We start from the raw sequence: 20,868 nt of genomic DNA on the forward strand, positions 1-20,868 counted from the left end.
TGATCGATATTGTGGTGGGTAGTATCCTAACGCGACAGACGTGGTTACACTGGATCCATAACTATTGGTACTTGTACAACCTGTGGCTACCACAAGACACAGTTGGAGAGTAAGGCCACCTCCAATTGTTCACCCCCAAGCATCCTCCACCCTATGTTCAATGTACTTTGGGGTGGAGGAACCGCTGCAATGTTTCCTCATGACACACCCCATATGGGGGAAAGAGAAAAGTCCCCCTATGCATGGGGGAGTTCTAATCGTCTATATTCTTTAACTAGTTCATTTCTTTATGATATTAACTCTTTTTAAGCTCTGTAACCTAATAATAACGTGTATTGTGGTAGTACAAATATTCTATGCTTTTTAAACTTAAAAATTGATGAATACATATTAAATAACTGAGTTGTAATGTATACGGGAGCTGTATATGAAGAATGGTTGGAGACGTCCTGTATATAGGAGAATTGTATTTTAAAAAATTAGTAAAATATAATAAATAATACAAGTTGAAGGAGAAATATAGGTGAATGACTGGAGATGACCTTAAGACTGGAGAAAGAAAAATATCCGGTGGCAAACTGGCAAAGAAATGATAGAGTAGAGCAATGTTCAAAAAAGCGTGATTAAGTGCCCGCCTAATCACGATTAGACGCTAAGCGGCATGTTAGCGCTGCGCTTAGGCCCTGGGCGGTGGTTTCCGCAGTGGGCGCGTGTAGGCGGCGCGTGATTTACGCTATGCGCGCTGAGGCGGAAAGGAGGCGTGTGGAAGCGGGGTTCGGCGCGCGGGAAAAAGATGAGCACGGAAGCTGCTGCGCGAGAATAGAAAGTGAATAGGAGGGAAAGAGGCGGGAGCTCTTGTTGCCCGGGAGAGAGTGAAACATGTTGGGAGTTGTAGCTGTTGTTGCATGGAAGAGGAGGAAAACAGGGCCGCCGCCAGACTGGTCCTCTTCCCTAGCCGTCCAGAGCCGCCACCGTCAATGTCCTCTTCCCCTTCTGGTCAAGTCGTCCAGGCTGCCGGGGTCAGCGCCTCTCTGCTCCTTTTCCCTAGCTATCCAGGCATGCTCTCCTTCTCCCTCCTTTGCTTTTGCTCTGCTCCTCCATCTCTTCTGTTCTATACTTTTATTGATTATTCCAGGTAAGTACCCTAATTCTTAGTTAAAACTGTTTTTTCTGTGCAAATATATATATTATATTGTATATTCCTACAAACGCTTAAACACGATTAATCTACGCTTAAATATATATATATATATATATATATATATATATATATATATATATATATATATATATATATATATATATATATATATATATATATATATATATATATATATATTGGCGAATGCGTGTGCGAGGCGAGCTACTCCCGTCATCTTAACATTTAATCAAACATACAGTAACATTTATAAATCTGGATACTTACCAGTATAAAAAATGTACGATACGGATACTTATTTGATAGAAGTATTCGCTTGTACCTCTCGGGTTGAGGCTTTAAATTAATCTCTGCAATTCTCTTATATCAGTCCAGAGCCTTCGTACGACTAGTAAGAACAACACAGCACAGCACGATGTCAATATTATATACTGCAAGTTGGCAACATATATACGCAAAAGGCTATTGAGATTTGAAGCCAACGTCTCGTTGGTAGTCAAGGCCGCGACACCGACGTCAATACTGTATCTGCTGCATTATCCCAAAAACATTCAAGTAAGAGACAGACAGACACACAGACAATGTCATTTGGCTCTCTAGTCAAAGCTGCTATTTCCTTGCCAGAAACTATATATAAAAAAAGAGCTTACTATTCGTGTGCATGTGCCACTATCTGCCCACCGAATATTATAAATAAATATAGATTACCGAAAATAGATTAGAAAAAGGGGTGCAGGCAGTGACTCTTGTCAGCCACATGGTCCATGGCCGCCTAAGACCAACGGCAACGGGAGCAAGAAAGCTACTATTTTTTTTTCTTTTTTGACTCGTGGCTTCTCCGAATCTTATGAAACATCCTACGTACAAGTATATGTATTATTATTACAGATTCAGTGCAACGAGTGATCAGCCGCGAATTCATATCATCGTTGTGGGAACCGGAAAGTCTGCATCTGCCCACAGGATGATGGCCTAGGAAAATGGTCATGGTCCATGGCTGCCAGGATCAGCGGCAACAGATCTGACTTCTTCTGACCATGTGGTTTATAAAATCGCTCAGAAGGCTAGTTGGGTGTACGAAAAAAAAAGACCAGATGCAAAAAAAAGGTACAAATAAGATCTCCAGTTAAAATGAGACCAGATGCCTTCTGATGTCTGGCTGCTAGAACTTGTTATCGTGGTCAACATGACATGACAAGACGGGGAACAAACCAAAAGGTAAACAACATGATTCATGAACCACTATGGCCTTGTTTAAACGACCAATAGGACATAAAGCGATGCAGCCATGCATAACCACCAAATCAATAAACTAGCTTATAGTGGCCTGGTCCATTTTCTTCCTCATAAATCAATAAACTAGCTTACAGGCTTTATCCTACCTGGCTCTCCAACCAAACAGATCGTAACTGAAGTAGTGAAGTTGAGGTTTGACTACTATTTTACTGAAGGAGTACAGGGTATGCATTGATTACTACAATGCTTTAGACAGATTTTTTTTTGTAGCTGCGGTTAGTTTGTTATTTATATTAGAAATAAAAAAGGAAAAGTCATTTAATTCATAACCTGATGACTTCTGCACAAATGGGACTTCTCCAGTTTCATTGGTATGTACAGCTATTGGATTGTTTTTTTTCCTTTTTGAAAGGATAGCAAATAAAAATAGATTTTATTATAGAAGGAAACAAAAAACAAAGGACACAACTTTAAAACAACTAAAACCAACTAACAAACTCCACGCCTCTACACCCTCAGGCTGTCAGAAAGTAGCCCTCTCAAAACATGGTACAGAATGCTTTTCAGCACTAGGCTGGTACATTGTGGAACAGTCGAAGTCAATTGTCATCAGGAAGAGTGATTTAATCTAGCACGTGCAAGGGTTCCCACTTGGATAGAATTTCATGGAACATGGCTAGGCAATGGAGCCAGACGCGGTAGCTATGATGGCACACGAGTGAAAGTAACATTAAGACTTGGCCTGTTTGGAAGTGAAGTATTTTTTGTAGTTTGTATATGCAATACTATGGTTTATAAAAATTCTGTAGTATTTTATGTCGTGAGGTGTTTTTATTGGAAACTCCACTTCAGTCCAAAGCTTTTACGGCAATGACTAGCTTTTGCCTAAATACTATGGTTTCACTACCGGAATCCAAGGCTTTGCCGAGTGTTGAAATCTTTGTCGAGTGCCTTTTGTCGGGCACTCGGCAAAGAAGGCTTTGCCGAGTGCCGCACTCGGTAAAGCTATACTCTCGGCAACGAGGCTCTTTACCGAGCGCTGGACACTCGGCACAGGCCGACACTCGGCAAAGACTAGTTTGCCGAGTGTCAAACACTCGGCAAAGGGGGCTCTCGGCAAAGGGCCGTCAGCGGCCGTCCCAAAGTTGACGGTCGTCAGTCTTTGCCGAGAGCCAGCGGCTGGCACTCGGCAAAGAGTATTCTTTGCCGAGTGTCACACATCTAGCTCTCGGCAAAGACCTCTTTGCCGAGTGTCATCCCTAGACACTCGGCAAAGTATATTTTTATTTTTTTGATTTTGTCTCCCAAACTTTTTGTGGTATGTTCCTACACTATGTAGACCTACATGTATCATTTGTGGACAATTATAACAGAGATTCAATCGTTAGTAGATTTAGTTCGTTTATTTGAATTTCTTCGGAAAATTCAAATTTGAACTGCAGGTCACTCGAAACTTGGAAAACCGTGGATGAAAAAATGATATTCATGGTACTTAGCATAAGTTACGACCGATTTCAGAAGCGTACCGAAAACTTCGAGCAACATGCTCACTAAACATGGCCGTGAACTTGGCATCCACGTGTTTAAAAATTGTATAAAACACAAACAAAGTCAGAAAATCATGAAACTTGTCCCCGTGTCATGATATCATATGTATAGGCTGTGATAAAAATTTTAGAGTATTTGAAGAAAGTTGTGAGACACTATGTGTAGAAACCTAAGAGGACTACACATGAAATCATAGAGTTTCAATGTGGATCTCTTAGGTTTCTACACATAGTGTCTCACAACTTTCTCCAAACATTCTAAAATTTTTATCACAGCCTATACATATGATATCAAGACACGGGGACAAGTTTCATGATTTTCTGACTTTGTTTGTGTTTTATAAAATTTTTAAACATGTGGATGCCAAGTTCACGGCCATGTTTAGTGAGCATGTTGCTCGAAGTTTCCGGTACGCATCTGAAATCGGTCGTAACTTATGCTAAGTAACATGAATATCATTTTTTCATGCACGGTTTTCCAAGTTTCGAGTGACCTGCAGTTCAAATTTGAATTTTCCGAAGAATTTCAAAAAAACAAACTAAATCTACTAACGATTGAAAACTATGTTATAATTGTCCACAAATGATACATGTAGGTCTACATAGTGTAGGAACATACCACAAAAAGTTTGGGAGACAAAATCAAAAAAATAAAAATATACTTTGCCGAGTGTCTGGATAAGACACTCGGCAAAGCTTCCTTTGCCGAGTGCCAGCTGCGTGGCACTCGACAAAGAATAGGGAAAGAGTCTTTGCCGAGTGTCACCCAAGGGACACTCGGCAAAGACTGCTTTGCCGAGTGCCAGCGATCTGGCACTCGGCAAAGCTTATTTTAAAATTAAAAAAAACTTTGCCGAGTGCCAGATCACGGGCACTCGGCAAAGCGCCCTACATACAACGGCCGAATGCTTCTTCCTCACTCTCTCTCTCACTCACTCACTCAAACGCCGCCGCCGCCGCGCCCTCACCGCCGCCGCGCCATCGCCGCCGCCGCCGTGCCGTTCCTCGCGCCCGCGCCGCGCCGCCGCCGTGCCCCCTCGCCCGCGCCGCCGCCGCGCGCCCGTGCGCGCTCCCGCGCTGCCGCGCGCCCGTGCCCACGCCGCCTCCGCGCGCCCTCGCCCGCGCGCGCTCCCGTGCCGCCGCCGCGCGCCCGCGCTCGCCCTCGCGCTCGCCGAAGCCGCGCCCGCCGTGCCCGCGCTCGCCCTCGCGCTCGCCGAAGCCGCGCCCGCCGTGCCCGCGCTCGCCGTGCCGTGCCTACGCTCGCCGTGCCGTGTCCGCGCTCGTCGTGTTGTGCCCGCGCTCGCCCTCGCGCTCGCCGTGCCGTGCCCCTCGTCGTGTCGCGCCCTCGCCCGTCGTCGTGCCCCTCGCCTAACCCCTCGCCCTCGCCCGTGCCCCCGTCGCGGCCCCGCCCACCGCCCCCGCCCGTGCCCCCGCCGCACTCCTCGTCGTGACCCCGCCGTTTCCCTGCCGTGCCCTCGCCCGCCAGGCGCCTCGCCCGCGACCCGGCGCCTCGCCCGCGACCCGTCGTCTCGCCCGCGCCCTGTCGCCTCGCCCGTGCCGAAACCTCTAAGGTGATTACTTGATTTATGTTATACGTGTATGATTTATATGAAATGATTAGTTTTAATATTAAGTTAGTTATATACGTGCATGATTAGGTTAATATGTAGTATTGTGGATTGCCGGCCATCGTGCCGTTGAATTATGCGTGGATGTCAGCCATCGTGCTGATAGTTTTATTTGTAGGATTTTGAAACCTCCCCGTGCAGGGGAGGTGCTGCCGAAATTTTCTGTTGCTAGGCTTCTGTTAGAGGATGGAGGACCGTGAGTGGATGTACACGGGCCGTAGAGGAAGGAACGATGTCACCACTGAATGGATTAGAAAGACCGATGATTTCGTGGAACGGGCATATGGCGAAGCTGCTAAAGGGGCGAAGCTAGTCCCATGCCCGTGCGGCAAATGTGACAATCGGAAAAGAAAACCAAAGAAGGTCATGGTAGAACATATTTGGAAGAATGGATTTACGCCGGGCTATACTCGGTGGATATTTCATGGTGAAGCGCATCGTACGAGAGAGGAGGTGTTGAGACAACGTGTCGAGGATTATGACGCGGATGCGGGGGTAGCAGATATGTTGAACGACTATCAGGAGGCACAATACACGGGAGGATGTATGGATGACGAGCCAGAGCCGACTGCAAAGGCGTTCTACGACATGTTCGACGCGGCACAGAAACCCCTTCACGGCCAGACAAAGGTTTCTCAACTGGATTCCATTGGGCGTGTAATGGCATTCAAGTCGCAGTACAGCATGAGTAGAGACGCATTCGATGGCTTGTTGACGGTTATTGGGAGTCTGCTTCCGGATGATCACGTTATGCCAAAGGGCATGTACGAGGCACAAAAACTACTTCGTGCACTCAAGATGACGTATGAGCAGATTCATGCTTGTCCGAAGGGCTGCATGCTATTTAGGAAAGAATACGCAGAGGCAAAGTACTGTCCCAAGTGTAATTCGTCTAGGTTTATGGAGGTAGACTCTGGTGATGGACAGAAGAGGCAGCTCGACATCCCCTTGACAATCCTACGACACCTTCCGTTCATACCGAGGATCCAGCGTCTTTACATGACAGAGGAATCCGCGAAACAGATGACATGGCACAAAAATGGAAAACGATACAATCCTGACAAGATGGTGCACGCATCAGATGGTGAAGCATGGAAACACTTTGATGACATTCACCGTGAGAAAGCCGAAGAGGCTCGTAATGTACGTGTTGCGTTGGCCACAGATGGGTTCAATCCCTATGGAATGAGCGCTGCCCCGTACACATGTTGGCCCGTGTTTGTTATCCCAATCAATCTCCCCCCTGGTGTGTGCTTTCAAAGGCAGAATATATTCGTGTCGTTGATAATTCCAGGACACCTGGGCAACAAAATGGGTGTGTACATGGAGCCTTTGATCGATGAATTGGTACGTGCCTGGGAGGAAGGGGTATGGACGTATGACCGAGCTACGAAGACAAACTTCAGAATGCATGTTTGGTACCAGTACTCCATGCATGACTTACCGGCGTATGGGCTATTCTGTGCCTGGTGTGTTCACGGTAAGTTCCCATGCCCAGATTGCAAGGAAGCTCTTAGGTTCATTTGGTTGAAAAAGGGTGGCAAATATTCGTCCTTCGATAAACATCGACAATTTCTTCCTGCTGACCATCCATTCCGCCTAGACATCAAGAACTTTACGAAAGGTGTCGTAGTGACAGACCGCCCACCTGCAACGATGACTGGTGCCAAAATTCGTCAACAGATAGATGGGCTCGTGGCCAATACAGAAGGTGGTTTTGTGGGATATGGTGAGCAGCATATGTGGACACATAAGTCTGGCTTGACTCGGCTCCCCTATTATGACGACCTGCTCCTTCCACACAACATTGACATGATGCACACTGAAAAAAATGTTGCCGAGGCACTGTGGGCAACAATTATGGACATTCCTGATAAGTCAAAGGATAATGTGAAGGCAAGAGTGGATCTGGCAGCGTTATGTGATAGACCAAAACTAGAGATGAAGCCGCCAAGTGGCGGAAAGACATGGAGAAGGCCTAAGGCCGATTTCGTCCTAAGCAGGGCCCAGAGGAAGGAAGTACTTCAGTGGATCAAGATGTTGATGTTCCCTGATGGGTATGCAGCTAACCTGAGTAGGGGGGTGAACTTATCTACTATGCGAGTCTTAGGGATGAAGAGTCATGACTTCCACATATGGATTGAACGGATTCTTCCTGCGATGGTTCGAGGCTATGTCCCTAAGCATGTCTGGCTAACGCTTTCAGAGTTGAGCTATTTCTTCCGTCAGCTTTGTGCAAAAGAGTTATCTCGGACCGTGGTTGCAGACTGGAAAGATTGGCCCCCGTGTTACTGTGTAAGCTTGAGAAGATATTTCCACCCGGCTTCTTCAATCCAATGCAGCATTTGATTCTTCATCTCCCCTATGAGGCACGAATGGGGGGCCCCGTGCAGGGACGTTGGTGCTATCCAATCGAGAGATGTCTAAAGACTATTCGAAAGAAATGTAGAAATAAATGCAAAATCGAGGCTTCCATTGCAGAGGCATACATTCTAGAGGAGGTCTCAAACTTCACAACAACTTATTATGGTGACAAACTGCCGAGCGTGCATAATCCACCCCCTCGTTACAATGATGGCGACAATGAATCGAACCTTAGCATATTTCGAGGCCAACTCGGAAGCGCAAGTGGCTCGACCACGAAGACCCTGACACATGAAGAGTGGCGACATATCATGCTATACGTATTAACCAACCTTGAAGAGGTGACGCCATACATGGAACAATTTCTTCATGAATTCTGGCGTCGATCAAGGGACCCCACTCCACAGGAATATGACGCTCTTCTTAGAAAGGGTGCGAGAAATGGGTTGCCCGATTTCATTTCCTGGTTCAAACGTAAGGTACGTGCTTAGTTTGTAAAAGAGATACGTCTTTGAACTCAATTTAGCGTCTTTTAACTTGCGAATACTTGCAGGGCCAAAGAGATCCGTCTATGAGTGCCGAGTTGAGACAAGTAGCCAACGGCTTTGCTTATAGGGTCAAGAAATATTCTGGGTATGACGTCAATGGATACCGTTTTCGCACAACACACTACGACCAAAGTCGGCCCAATCGGAAAACAACGTGTTCTGGAGTCTTTACGCCGGGCCATGACAATGTCGATTATTTTGGACGAATTGAAGAAATATATGAGCTCAATTTTTATGGTTCCAAACCTCTTACTCCAGTGATATTCAAATGTCATTGGTTTGACCCTCAAGTGACGAGACGGACACATTCTAATCTTGGGATAGTCGAAATTCGACAAGATTCCACCTTAGCAGGAGACGATGTCTATATCGTGGCCCAACAGGCCACACAAGTGTATTATCTCCCATATGCGTGTCAAACGAAAGAACATCTTAAGGGTTGGGATGTTGTGTATAAGGTATCGCCGCATGGGAGGTTACCTGTTCCTAACGATGAAGATTACAACTTAGACCCGGACACATATGATGGAGAGTTCTTCCAAGAAGATGGGCTAGAAGGGCGATTTGAGATAGACTTAACATGAGCTATCGGAATGGACGTAGATATTGAAATGGTTGTTGATGAGGTGCAAAATGATAATGACTTAGTAATCCTTGAAGGCAATGATGAGGTTGCGTCTTCCGATGGTGTTGAGATTGAAATGCTTGATAGTGATGATGAGAGTTTTGATCCGGCTAACCCCGACACATATGAAGATTATTTTTAATCGATGTAATGCTATATGACTTTTTATTTCGCACCTGTTTTTAAATACATCTTTTTATATGTGCTTATTTGTTTACTCTTAATTGCAGGTTGTTGGACAAATATGGTGGGCGGTTTCCTGAGGAGGAGGAGGGGGAGGAGGAGTAGGACGGCGGACGATGCAGAGCAGGCAGCGCAGCAGCACGAGGCAGAGCAGGCAGCGCAGCAGCAGGCGGCGCCTCAGGACGACGACGACCAGCAGCAGGACGACGACGACCAGCAGCAGGACGCCTCAGGTTCAGGCGGCTCTAGTTCGAGGAGCATCTACCTGCGAGGCCCCGCGAGTCTCCCGCCGCGTCCCATACTTCGGGACAGACGACCGTTGATTCGGCCGGAAGGGGAGAGGTATGTAACTTTATGTTCTTCATTCTTGTTCATATTATGTGTTCAAAATCATAATATAAACTAATACTTTTTATTTATCACTTGGACAGGTCTTGGACGGTTTTGGATTATGCTGGGGGTCATCGTCGCCCCCCAACAACATCCTCGGCCTGCTGTGCAGGGAACACTTCCCTGGACTTGTGGAGTACGCCGGAGTGACGGGCCCAGCCTTCACCTTCGACCACTACGCCGTCGCCCCCGATGCAGTAGACCGGGACGGCAGGGAATTCAATAACAAGGCGGAGCGGGTGAAGCAAGAGCTGTGGGTAAGTCTTAGTATAATATAAAATATGTCGCATTCGTTGCAAATTCTTGAAATAATGTATGGATACATCGTTTTTGTATGCAGGATTTCTTCAGATGCGATGCTGGATACGAGGCTAGGGCGGATGTGGTGGCCACCACGTGCTGTAAGAAGCTCGTCGTGGACATGCACTATGAGGCCCGCATCCAGGCCATCATCACCTACCACGGCTCCGTCCTTGGGGAGAAGGTGACCAAACCTCAAGCCCGAACCATGTCGTTGACCAGGGAGCAGTACCTGCAGGTAAAGTCATGCATGTTTGGTACCAGTACTCCATGCATGAATTTTATTTTATCTTCTGATATGCACTTTATGTGTTTACTTTGCAGGTGATTCCACATTGGTGCGCCGCACATCCTCTGTGCTGGGAGCAGATGGTGGATAGGTGGTGTTCGGCTGAGTGGGACGAGGCGCACACAGCTAGCCGGGAACGGCGTTTGCAGATGCAAGGCCCCTCGCACCACCAAGGCAGCCGGAGCCTGGGCCAATATGCCGAAGCATGGGTACGCCACCTTTTTTATTTAGATATATAACACTAAGTTAGATATTATTTCTAACTATCTCGTTGGTTTTCGTTGCAGTCGGCGTCACATGGTGGCAGGCCTTGTTCCACCTTCTCGGCCTATGCTATGGCCCATAAGGGTAAGGCGACGTCCGACGTCACCTACAACCCGGATGACGGGCCCGAGGCCTACACCAACCCCGCCGTCTACAGCCGCCTCCATGACTACACCGCCATGGCGCAGGAGGTCCATGGCCCAGACTATGATCCGAGCACCGAGCCTATCGACCCCGATGTGCTCATGAGGGTCGGAGGAGGCAAGAGACATGGGCGGTACTGGATTGCCGACGGGGCAATCGACTCGTCCTCCACTCCCACTCTGTCTCAGGTGAGAGCAAGGAGCACGGGCTCGAGCCCAGCCATTCGACCTCGGCACGACAGCTCACAGCATCGCATACAGCAACTCAAGGTTAGTGCTTCTATAACTCGTCCTTCCTTTAGTTATATATCTAGTGTTTGAGTTACTATAACGTTGGCTTGTAATATTACAGACCCAACTAGAAGAGATGGAGGCGAGGATAATGGAGGAGCGGGCGACGGCTGATCAGAGGATGGCGGAGATGTTCCAGTACATGCAGAGCCTTGGCGCCGCACAGGGCATCGCTCCGCCACCTCCATTGTTCCCCCCAGTTGACCCTACTCTCTTCCACACTCCTGTGAGTATCAAAATTGTAGTTAGATGTTTGTAATGTATCTGGTATAACACATGCTATCTCTTCTCTGTGCAGGGCCAATCTGGGGCGGCATCCAACAACCCTCCGGAAGGGTTCAGCCCAACGCAACCCCGGCCAAACCGCCCACCTCCATGAGTCATTGTTTTAGACTTCAGAACTTATGTATAATACTTATGTTTCTGTTTGATACTTATGTGAGAGCTTGCGACGTTTGAGACTTATGTTTGTGTTTAATACTTGTGTTGAACACTTATGTTTGTGATGGATATTTATGTTTGTGGTCACGGTTTTATGTTTGTGTTGGCTATTTATGTCTGTGATGATATCTGTGATGTATATATGTGATATATATGTGATATCTTCTGTTTGTGTGGATGAAAAACAAAAAACAAATAAAAAAGGTACATACTGGTCACTTTGCCGAGTGTAACACTCGGCAAAGAGGCTCTTTGCCGAGTGTCTGGGTCATAACACTCGGCAAAGAGCACAGACCTGGGCACCGACTTAGGTTCTTTGCCGAGTGTTATGTCGCTGACACTCGGCAAAGAGGTCGGCTTTGCCGAGTGCCAACTGGGACACTCGGCAAAGAGCCTGGCATGGGGACCCTCCCTGGCGGGCTCTTTGCCGAGTGCTGCCAGGAGGACACTCGGCAAAGATATCTTCGTTGCCGAGTGTCACCGTTGACACTCGGCAAAGCCGCCGTCTCCGTCAACCGGCGCCGTAACGGTCGCTTTTCTTTGCCGAGTGCTCCCTGACACTCGACAAAGATATTTGCCGAGTGCCCGAGAAAAAGTACTCGGCAAAGAAGTCTTTGCCGATGCACTGTTTGCCGAGCCTTCTTTGCCGAGTGTTACACTCGGCAAAGCTTTTGCCGAGTGTTTTTAAGGCTTCGCCGAGTGCTTCCGGCACTCGGCGAAGCTATTGATTCCGATAGTGTTTACAACACTGTATCCAAACAATGTTTCTGAAACTATGATATTTTTAGAGTTCACCGAAACTATGATATTGTTATGACAATTATAAAGTACAGTATTGTAAAACCATGGTTTTAAAAAAATAGTGTTGCCAAACAAGAGATGACCAATGCAGGACAGTACAAATCCTGGATACTGTGGATATCATTTCACAGGATCACGAAGCCAGCTGGGTTAGACTTTTTAGCATACCTGTGAAGTGTCAACATACATTGCGTCAACTGGATGTGGTCTTAACCTTGGAAGTTTCAGCCGCCTGTGTCAGGGCTTGCATTTTCTGAGTCAAAAGAAAAATCCCTGTTACATCCTGAGGAGCGAAAATGAATCTCTGAAACCTATATATATCAAACATGTAAATGAAACGCCAAGCAAACATACGAGTAACCCCCAACCAAAACAAAGATATATTGATGATACATCACTAGAGCAACAAACGGTACTAGAATTTTGGTGAATAGCTTCAACTATGAGCTCAAGGTCTCAAGCTCTGAATACTGCAAGCCCATTGAAGGACCCACGTCGGTCAACTCTTGAGACAACAAGTCATGCATCCAGCTACAGTCCGATGGCAGAACAAGGTCTTAACCATTGAATTATGCCTTCTGAAGCTTTTAATATCTCCTTTACAGCCACTGTCATGACCAACCTACATTAGTCACTACATTTGTTCGTTGTGTGCAGTTGTATCAATTCGAAGAGAATGTTGAAAGAATCAAAGCAATGCAAAGCATTTCTGCACCTGTTGCCTTTACACTTCATCAAGCTTGTCTAGCATCAAATCTCCAAGAGAAACCTCCTGAAAAAGATCAATCTATGTGCTTCAAAACATTAGATGGGCAGAGTGAAGCACAAAGAGCTTATCAGAATCGTCTATGTAATCACAAATATCAGAACTTGGTTTATCATGTAAGTGCAAGATCCATATATTTAACCCAAGTATATTGTTAAAAAAAACATTGCATTAGATATTCGACATATTTTTTTTCTCGAAAGCGCAGGGGAACTGCGCCTTTAATTATATTAAGAAGAGGAGAAACATAATACATAGTACAATAGCTCTCCTTACGGAGGCCAGAAACAAGCATAAAGAAACAAATCCATTAGGAATTCAGGCTACCGACAAAGGAGCAGCCAAAAAGGAGAGACCCTTGGCCCCTGCTAGCTCCCAAAGGTTTCTCTCCTCATCAGCCTGCTGCAGGATTCGAGAGAGGCTGGGGTCTCTCCATCAAACACACATCTATTGCGGAGGTTCCATATCTTCCAGGCACCCAATATGATGAGAGAATTCAGCCCTTTCTTGACCATTCCCTGCACTGCCTCAGCAGCCCCTTTCCACCACTCTAAGAAGGATGTGAGGCCAGGCTGTGGGGCCAGGGCTTGTAACCCAAATTTCCTTAGGAGCATATACCAGAAAATTCTTGTGAAGACGCAGGAAATCAGGAGGTGGTTCATGGTTTCATCTTCCTGGTCACAAAGAAGACACCTTTGCGGGTGATTCAGGCCCTTTTTGGCCAAACGATCAGCAGTCCAGCATCTGTTGTGTGCCACCAACCAAATGAAAAAACGACATTTTGAGGGGGCCCAAGATCTATTTGACATATTCATTTCCAAGTTATTTGTCATAAAAATGATACTAGTTTCAGAAGTTTAAACCAACAAGAAATAAAAAAATACAGGACTTCTCTTTGTAATTGACAAATATATCAGGTATTGGATCTTGAATCTGAAATGTACAGGTATACAGTTACTGACATAGCCCGCTGGCGCGTAATACGAACAGTACAACCATTTCCAGTTTGAGTGGAATAAAGTAACAAACTTATTTACTCTCTTTGGGAATGTGGATTTCAGGTGAGTCCGTTTCTGAAACCGCGATTGTACCAAACAATATTCTCTTTAGACCTTCTGCAGTAGTCTACCCAAAGTTTACTCAAAAACACTGTTCTGCATTGTAGACTGCACTGTTTAAAAGGCGTCGCCTAGGCGTCGCCTAGGCGACGCCTAGGCGTCCAGGCGGTGAGTGGAGCTAGGCGTCGGTGCCGCCCAGGTGAAAATGTGTATGGCGTCCGCCTTGGCGAGGTAGGCGTCCGCCTTGGCGTAGTAGGCGTCCGGGCGACGCCTTAGCCTCCCTGGGCGACGCCTTAGCAGCTAGGGTTTGTATTGGGCTAGGGTTTTACTGGGCCTCGCGTTTTGGGCTTTCTGTGCGCGCGCGGCTCTCCCTGGCGCCGCAAATTTGGTTGCTCTTCCCTGCGCGCGGCTGACTCTTCCCTGCGCGCGCGCGGCAAACTCTTCCCTGCGCGCGGCAAACTCTTCTGCTCCCTCTCCCTGCGCGCGCTCTCTCTCGCGCGTTCTCTGCTCCGGTGCTCCCTACGCGCGGGCGCGGCTAATCCCTACGCGCGGGCGCTCGGCTGCTGCTCTCTCTGCTCTGGGCGCGGCTGCTGCTCTGCTCTCTGGGCGCGCTGCTCCTGCTGCTGCTCTGCTCTCTGGGCGCGCTGCTGCTGCTCTGTGCTCTGCGCTGCTGCTGCTCATCCCCTGGTTTGCAGACCGTGCAGCGAGCCAGCGAATAGTTTGTGTCAAGTGTCAAGACTCAAGACTGCAGCGAGTAGCGACCAGCGACAACCGACAACCTAATGTCTTCTCGAAATGAAGCTCCATCTTCTGTGGCTGGTGAGTACGACCCGAAGAGCGATCCTACCCGGAAGCCACGGAAGTCTACTGATCCAGGGTGGAAGTATGGATTTTGGCCGGATCTTCAAAATAAAGATAAGGTGGAATGCACCCTATGTGGTCAGGTTGTTAGTGGAGGAATAAAGAGGTTAAAGCAACATTTGGCAGGGGCATATGGAGATGCAAAGTTATGTCCCAAGGCTAGCAGTGCATTAAGGAAGGAGATGACAAGTTATTTGGAGGCAAACAAGAGAAAAAGACCAATGTTTCTAGATGAAGATGAAGAAGATGATGAAGTGGTGGAGGTGGCAGCAGCAGATGGGGCAAATGATACATCTGCTGTGGAGTCTCAAGCATCCAAGGTGCAGCCCAGTTCTGGTACAGCAGCCAAAAAAAGACAGTCAACCTTGCAATTTAAGGCAAATAGTAAAGCACAGCCAAAGACAACCAAGTCCGTAGTTGAGATGTTGCGGAGAACACCAGAGGAGGTGGTGGATGAGAGACTTTTAGGCTCTTATCAGCCCACAATCTTGGCTAGTGCAAAAAGCAAGGAGGACAAACACTATGTGGACATGCAGTGGGCTTTGTTCTTCTATGAGTGCGGTGTACCTTTCAATGCCGCGGCAGCTAGGCAATTTCAGATTGCAATTGAGGCCACAGCACAGTTTGGTTCAGGGTATAAGCCTCCAACACCGTACCAACTAGGCGAGCCATTGCTACAAGAGGCTGTGAAGTCAACAACTACAATGAGGGAGGAACATGAGCGTGCATGGAAACACTATGGTTGCACACTCATGTCTGATGGATGGTCTGATAGGAGGGGACGCCATCTCATTAACTTCTTAGTGAACAGCCCAGAGGGCACTTACTTTTTAGAGTCCGTTGATGCATCTAGTGAAGTACATGATGCATACATGCTTGCTGATTTGCTTGAGAAAAAAGTTGATGAGATTGGGAGAGACAAGGTTGTACAAGTTGTTACTGATAATGGTGCCAATTACAAAGCTGCAGGCAAGCTTCTAATGGATAGGATTCCTACATTATTTTGGAGTCCATGTGCTGCACATTGCTTGGACCTAATGTTGGAGGACATAGGAAACTTGAAGGAATTCAAGAAACCAATTGCACGTGCAAGGCGTGTGACAACTTTCATATACCGACATGGGAGAATTCTTGCTGCCATGAGAGAGAAAACTGGTGGGGCTGATCTTGTGAGGCCTGCCGCCACTCGTTTTGCTACTTCCTTTCTCACATTGAAGAGCTTGTACAAGCACAAGGATGCTTTGAAGGCTTTATTTGCAAGCACAGCTTGGACTGATAACAGGTTGTCAAAGACAAGTGCTGGATTGGATGTGTATAACATTGTCTTCTCCACACAGTTTTGGAATTCAGTAGAAGATTGCCTTAGAGCTTCAGGGCCACTACTTATTGTACTTAGGGTGGTAGATGGAGATGAGAGGCCAGCTATGCCAGAGGTCCAAGCATTGATGAAATGTGCAAAGGAAAAGATCAATCAAAGCTTTGCTGTCCAAAGCAAGAAGAATTTACTCAAGAAAATCATAACTATAATTGAACGGCGTTGGGAGAAACAGATGGATCACCCATTGTATGGGGCTGCAATGTATTTGAACCCAGGAAAGCTGCATCCTCTCATAAGAAATGATGATGATGCTACTGTTGGTCAGCTAAGAGGTTGCTTTCTTGATGTGCTTGCAAGAATGGTAGATGATGAGGAAACTAGAGACAAGATCAATTCTCAAGCAATGGACTACGAGTTTCTTAGAGGAGCAGCTTTTTCAAATAAGATGGCCAAAGATAACCTACAAACTATGACCCCACGTAAGTGTTTGTGGCTGTTACTAGTTTACTACTTACTAGTTGTTGCTAGTAGCTTGCTAAATTGTTGTGATGTTATTGCAGTTGAGTGGTGGCGTTCGTATGGTGGTCGTGCTATTGAGTTACAGAGATTTGCTAGACGTTTGGTGAGTCTTTGTGCGTCTTCATCAGGTTGTGAACGCAATTGGAGTACCTTTGAATTTGTAAGTTATTATGTGTGCCTCCTCAAGTCCTCATCCACCTACTTGGCTACTTTTGTATTAAATGACCAAGTGTTTTCTCTTTTCTTATTTTGTAGATCCATACAAAGAAAAGAAACCGATTGTTGCATAAGAGGTTGAATTCTATTGTCTTCATTTCCTACAACAGAAAGATGAAAGCTAGGTTCCAAAAACTACGCCAGAAGAAGGGGAAAAACTTTGATCCATTGGTTCATGAGGACTTCAACTGGGACAATGAGTGGGCTGATTCTTTGCATGTAGTCCCTGAAGGTGGGCGTGGGTGTGAGTGTGGCCTTACATGGGACCTTGTGGATAATGCCATTGGAGCATCGCAAGCACTTCGTGGCCGAAACTTACCAAGAAGGGCCCATAATGTGTATTCAAGAAGAAATTCTGTTGCTGCACAAAACATGTCAGAGGCTGAAGAGGAAGATGAAGATGAAGATGAAGATGTTCCACATGACGATGCAGAAATCACAGATTGTGAAGATGAATCTAATGGTGGCAATGATGGTGAAGAAGGGGAGGCACCCAATATCCCAGGAGAGTTTGATGATGATTTTTGAGCGACGGGAGACAGGGAGAGTAGCTATTGCTAGATTGCATTAGCAATTTAGCATATTTGCTGCATTACTAACTGCAGCTAGTTACTATTAATTATGCCATTACAAACTATCTATGTGGCTATTTCAGATTTGGACATTTGGTATTGTGTTGTTTTAAATTTTGTGACTTGTTGTTGTTCCTTTAGAAACTACTTTGTGGCTATTTCATATCCATTATTATGCTATTGTGAATTTGTGATGATTTCTAGTTTATGAGCTGTAACAGCTGTTTGGTTGCTTGGTATTTTGTAACAGCTCACAGCTGTTTGTAACATCTATTAAGGCGTCGCCTAGGCGCCCGCCTAAGTCGCCTAGGCGGTCAGGCGGTGGCTGGGCGCCTAGTTCCGCCTAGCCGCCTTTTAAACCATGGTAGACTGTATTGTTTGCAGAGTGGAGTTTGAATATGGATATGGGTATAGATAAGCTGCTGGAGATAGCCTTAAGGGGTGTTTGTTTGGGATTATAATCTATATAGATTATATAATCTAACAACTTTTGAACTAACTCTTAGAGCCTGTTTGTTTACCCCCATGGATTATATAATCTGGATTATTTTTGGAGGATTATATAATCTGGATTATATAATCTGGGTTATATAATCTGAGTAGTCCTGTTTGTTTAACCAGATTATTTGAATTGTTAATAGGATTCTTTTGTATGAGAAAGACAAGAATGCCAATGGTGGGTTATAATGGCAATGGTGGGTAATTTCTAGGAAACTTGAAAGGGTAGTGGGGAAGTGAGAAAAAAATAATCTGAAATAAGCACCTCCTCACTTGCTTATGGATTATCATAATCCAAGGGGTTAGATTATATAATCTCGGCAAATAAGCTGGACTGTTTGTTTGCCTCTTAGGATTATTTAATTCAGATTATATAATCTGGGGGTAAACAAACAGGCCCTTAGTTCAAAAGTTGTTGGATTATATAATCTAGATGGATTATAATCCCAAACAAACACCCCTTTAGTCGCATTTGCATCTTCTCTTCTCAAATCACTAATTTTGTTTAAGATGAGGGACCCTAGCAGATCCAGAAATGCAAACGAGCGCAAACAAAAAAAAATTATATGGGCTGACAGGTAGGCTGGGCCTCCTACCCCTTTCTTCTCCTTTTTTTATTTTCCTCTTTTTATTCCTCCTCCATGGTGCTGTCCTCCATGGTGCTGTTTTGCTGAGGTTCTCAGATTGATAAGGCGTCGCCTAAGCGTCTAGGCGGTGGTCCAGCGTCTTATCTCGCCTTACCGAACCATGGTTCCAATTACATCTTGCAGAACACAATCAACATCACCAGAAGGCATTGGAAGAAATTAAATAAAAGAACAACCCCAGTAAAGTATAATACAGAAAAATATAAATGCAATATTTTTTTTTAAGATGCACCAATAAAGAAGTCATGAATAATGAATTACACTAGTGTTGAACAAGAATGTAAGAAGGTAATCACATAACACTAAACAATAGAAAGCAGCGAAATGTCTCTAAACTAACCAGTGCCACGATGTACACACAAGAAAACATTTCTGTATTAAATTAGCACGCTCATCTTCTGAGCAGAATCTTCTGATCATCATAAATTTCTCAAAAGAAAATATGCAATGAGCTTCTGCTGCTGCTCTATCCATCCCATCGAAATCTTGAGGTAACCATTCCATCAGCTGCCAGATTTCCTGAACTTGTTATCTGCTACTCTCCAGTGAAAGAAATGCTGATCAGAATACTAGAATTGCTCAAATTTTAATCTTGCAATCTGCGGTGAAATGCCTTAGCAAGATATTTTTGAGAATATTGAACATGATCTATGTCCGTTCAGAATAACTGCCACTTCTGTCACCACACAAGCACTTCATGAACAGTTATGGTTTCACAACACCACCCACACCTCTTCGCGCCCTAGCATGTCACCTCAAACATGAAATTCTCAAATGGTCCTTCTTGGTTATCAGAACTAGTCTGGGGTATCCGTGCATAAGCGAAAGATCACAATACATCATTGGTTCAGCATTTGCTGTTGTTTGAGACCACCAATGTTCCCTTGGGCATAACATTACTCATTTCAGTGATCCCACGAGAGACTTCATGTTCTGCACATCCTCCTGAGTTCTCTCATGCTTCGCTGGCTTAAACAGTTTCCATAGGCCGGTCGGATGTCGCCGCCTCGCCATCTCGTCCCTCTCCCTGACCAGGCCCCCAAATATCCTCTCACACTCAGGGTACGGCTTCACAAACATGTTGTAAAACCTCCTGCGGGTGAGCCTCACATAGTGCTTCATTTCAACGGGGTCTCCGAGCCCGCCGACGGATTTCAGGTGCTCCACCACATTGTGCCGCGGGATGATCCACCTGTCCAGGTTCACGCCCAGGAACTCCGGGTACTGCACTAGCCAGCCGACCTCAAACCCCATTGTTTCCACCAAGAACTCCAGCTTCCTCTCCACGTCCTCCGGCGAGTACAGCATCGTCCGCGGCTCGGCGGCGAGCACACGCAGGGCGTCGTGGCGGGACAGCCCGCGCGCGTGGAGGAGCTCCACCCGCCGCCGGGCGGCGACGGCGGCGCGGAGAGCGCCGTGAGCGAGGATCCGGTCCCTCACCGCCTCCCGGCACCGGAGGTCGCGCAGGAGGTCGAGGAGCCGGGACGGTTCGCCGGGGTCCATGGAGAGGAGACCTTCCTGGTCGGACGCCAGGGCGGCCTTGACTTCGCCCCTAGGGAGGCCGAGGCCCGCGAGCTCCTGGAGGAGGCGGCCCAGGCGGGGGTGGGGCTGGGCGCCAGGGAGGCGGCGGAGGAGGGAGGCGGACTCCGCTGCGGTGAGGCCGGCGGCGCGGCGGAGGAGCTGGTGTAGATCGGTGGCGGCGCGTGGGTGTTGTTGGGATTGCGAGGGTAGGCTGCCGCCGCCGCCGGCGGCGGGGTTGGTTAGGATGCGGTCAATGCGGAGGAGCTCGTGGGCGTCGGGAGGTGAGGCTGAGGTGGAGAGAGGGGAGGAGTGGGGGAGGAACCCGACGAGGGGGCGGCTGCGGCGGAGGGCTTGGAGAGCGAGAGACATGCCGGCGCCGCGGCGAGGACCGAGGAGAACTGGAGATGTGGTGGTGGCCATGATCAGAATATCAGATACTCTCTCTTTTCCCTCTGTGGTCTGGGCGAGTGCCCCCAAAGTTGTTTTTAGCCCACCTGGATTCAGTTGGATTGAGGTGGCGTTTGGTTATTTGGGATTGATGGGTCGAAACGATTTCTAACCGAATTATTTTTCTAATTTATATAAACTTTGATTAGCTGGAACAATTTCGGGTACAATCCGGCACAAACGAACAAGTCCTGATTGAGTTTCTATCCTAAATAAGTTAAAATCTTACATAATTT

General features: G+C 46.8%; 2 protein-coding genes across 3 annotated transcripts; one reads left to right on the forward strand and one right to left on the reverse strand.

Annotated features, from left to right (window-relative positions):
* Positions 1-15,563: 15,563 nt before the first annotated feature.
* Positions 15,564-17,706, forward strand: LOC103650517 (uncharacterized). 2 transcript variants are annotated; one of them, XM_008676096.4, is made up of 3 exons: positions 15,564-16,691; positions 16,773-16,891; positions 16,987-17,706. In XM_008676096.4, the coding sequence occupies exons 1-3, from the start codon at positions 15,599-15,601 to the stop codon at positions 17,473-17,475; spliced, it is 1,701 nt and encodes a 566-aa protein (XP_008674318.3). In that variant the 5' UTR covers positions 15,564-15,598; the 3' UTR covers positions 17,476-17,706. The 2 variants fall into 2 exon arrangements, with proteins under 2 accessions (XP_008674318.3, XP_008674317.3); XM_008676095.4 differs by having other exon boundaries at positions 15,564-16,891.
* Positions 17,707-18,867: 1,161 nt separating this feature from the next.
* LOC100276908 (uncharacterized) lies at positions 18,868-20,630 on the reverse strand. The gene has a single exon (NM_001150605.2). The coding sequence runs from the start codon at positions 20,603-20,605 to the stop codon at positions 19,565-19,567; it is 1,041 nt and encodes a 346-aa protein (NP_001144077.2). The 5' UTR covers positions 20,606-20,630; the 3' UTR covers positions 18,868-19,564.
* Between the last annotated feature and the right edge of the window lie 238 nt (positions 20,631-20,868).

The sequence above is a fragment of the Zea mays genome, chromosome 3, assembly GCF_902167145.1.
Source record: "Zea mays cultivar B73 chromosome 3, Zm-B73-REFERENCE-NAM-5.0, whole genome shotgun sequence".
Classification (NCBI taxonomy): Eukaryota; Viridiplantae; Streptophyta; class Magnoliopsida; order Poales; family Poaceae; genus Zea; species Zea mays.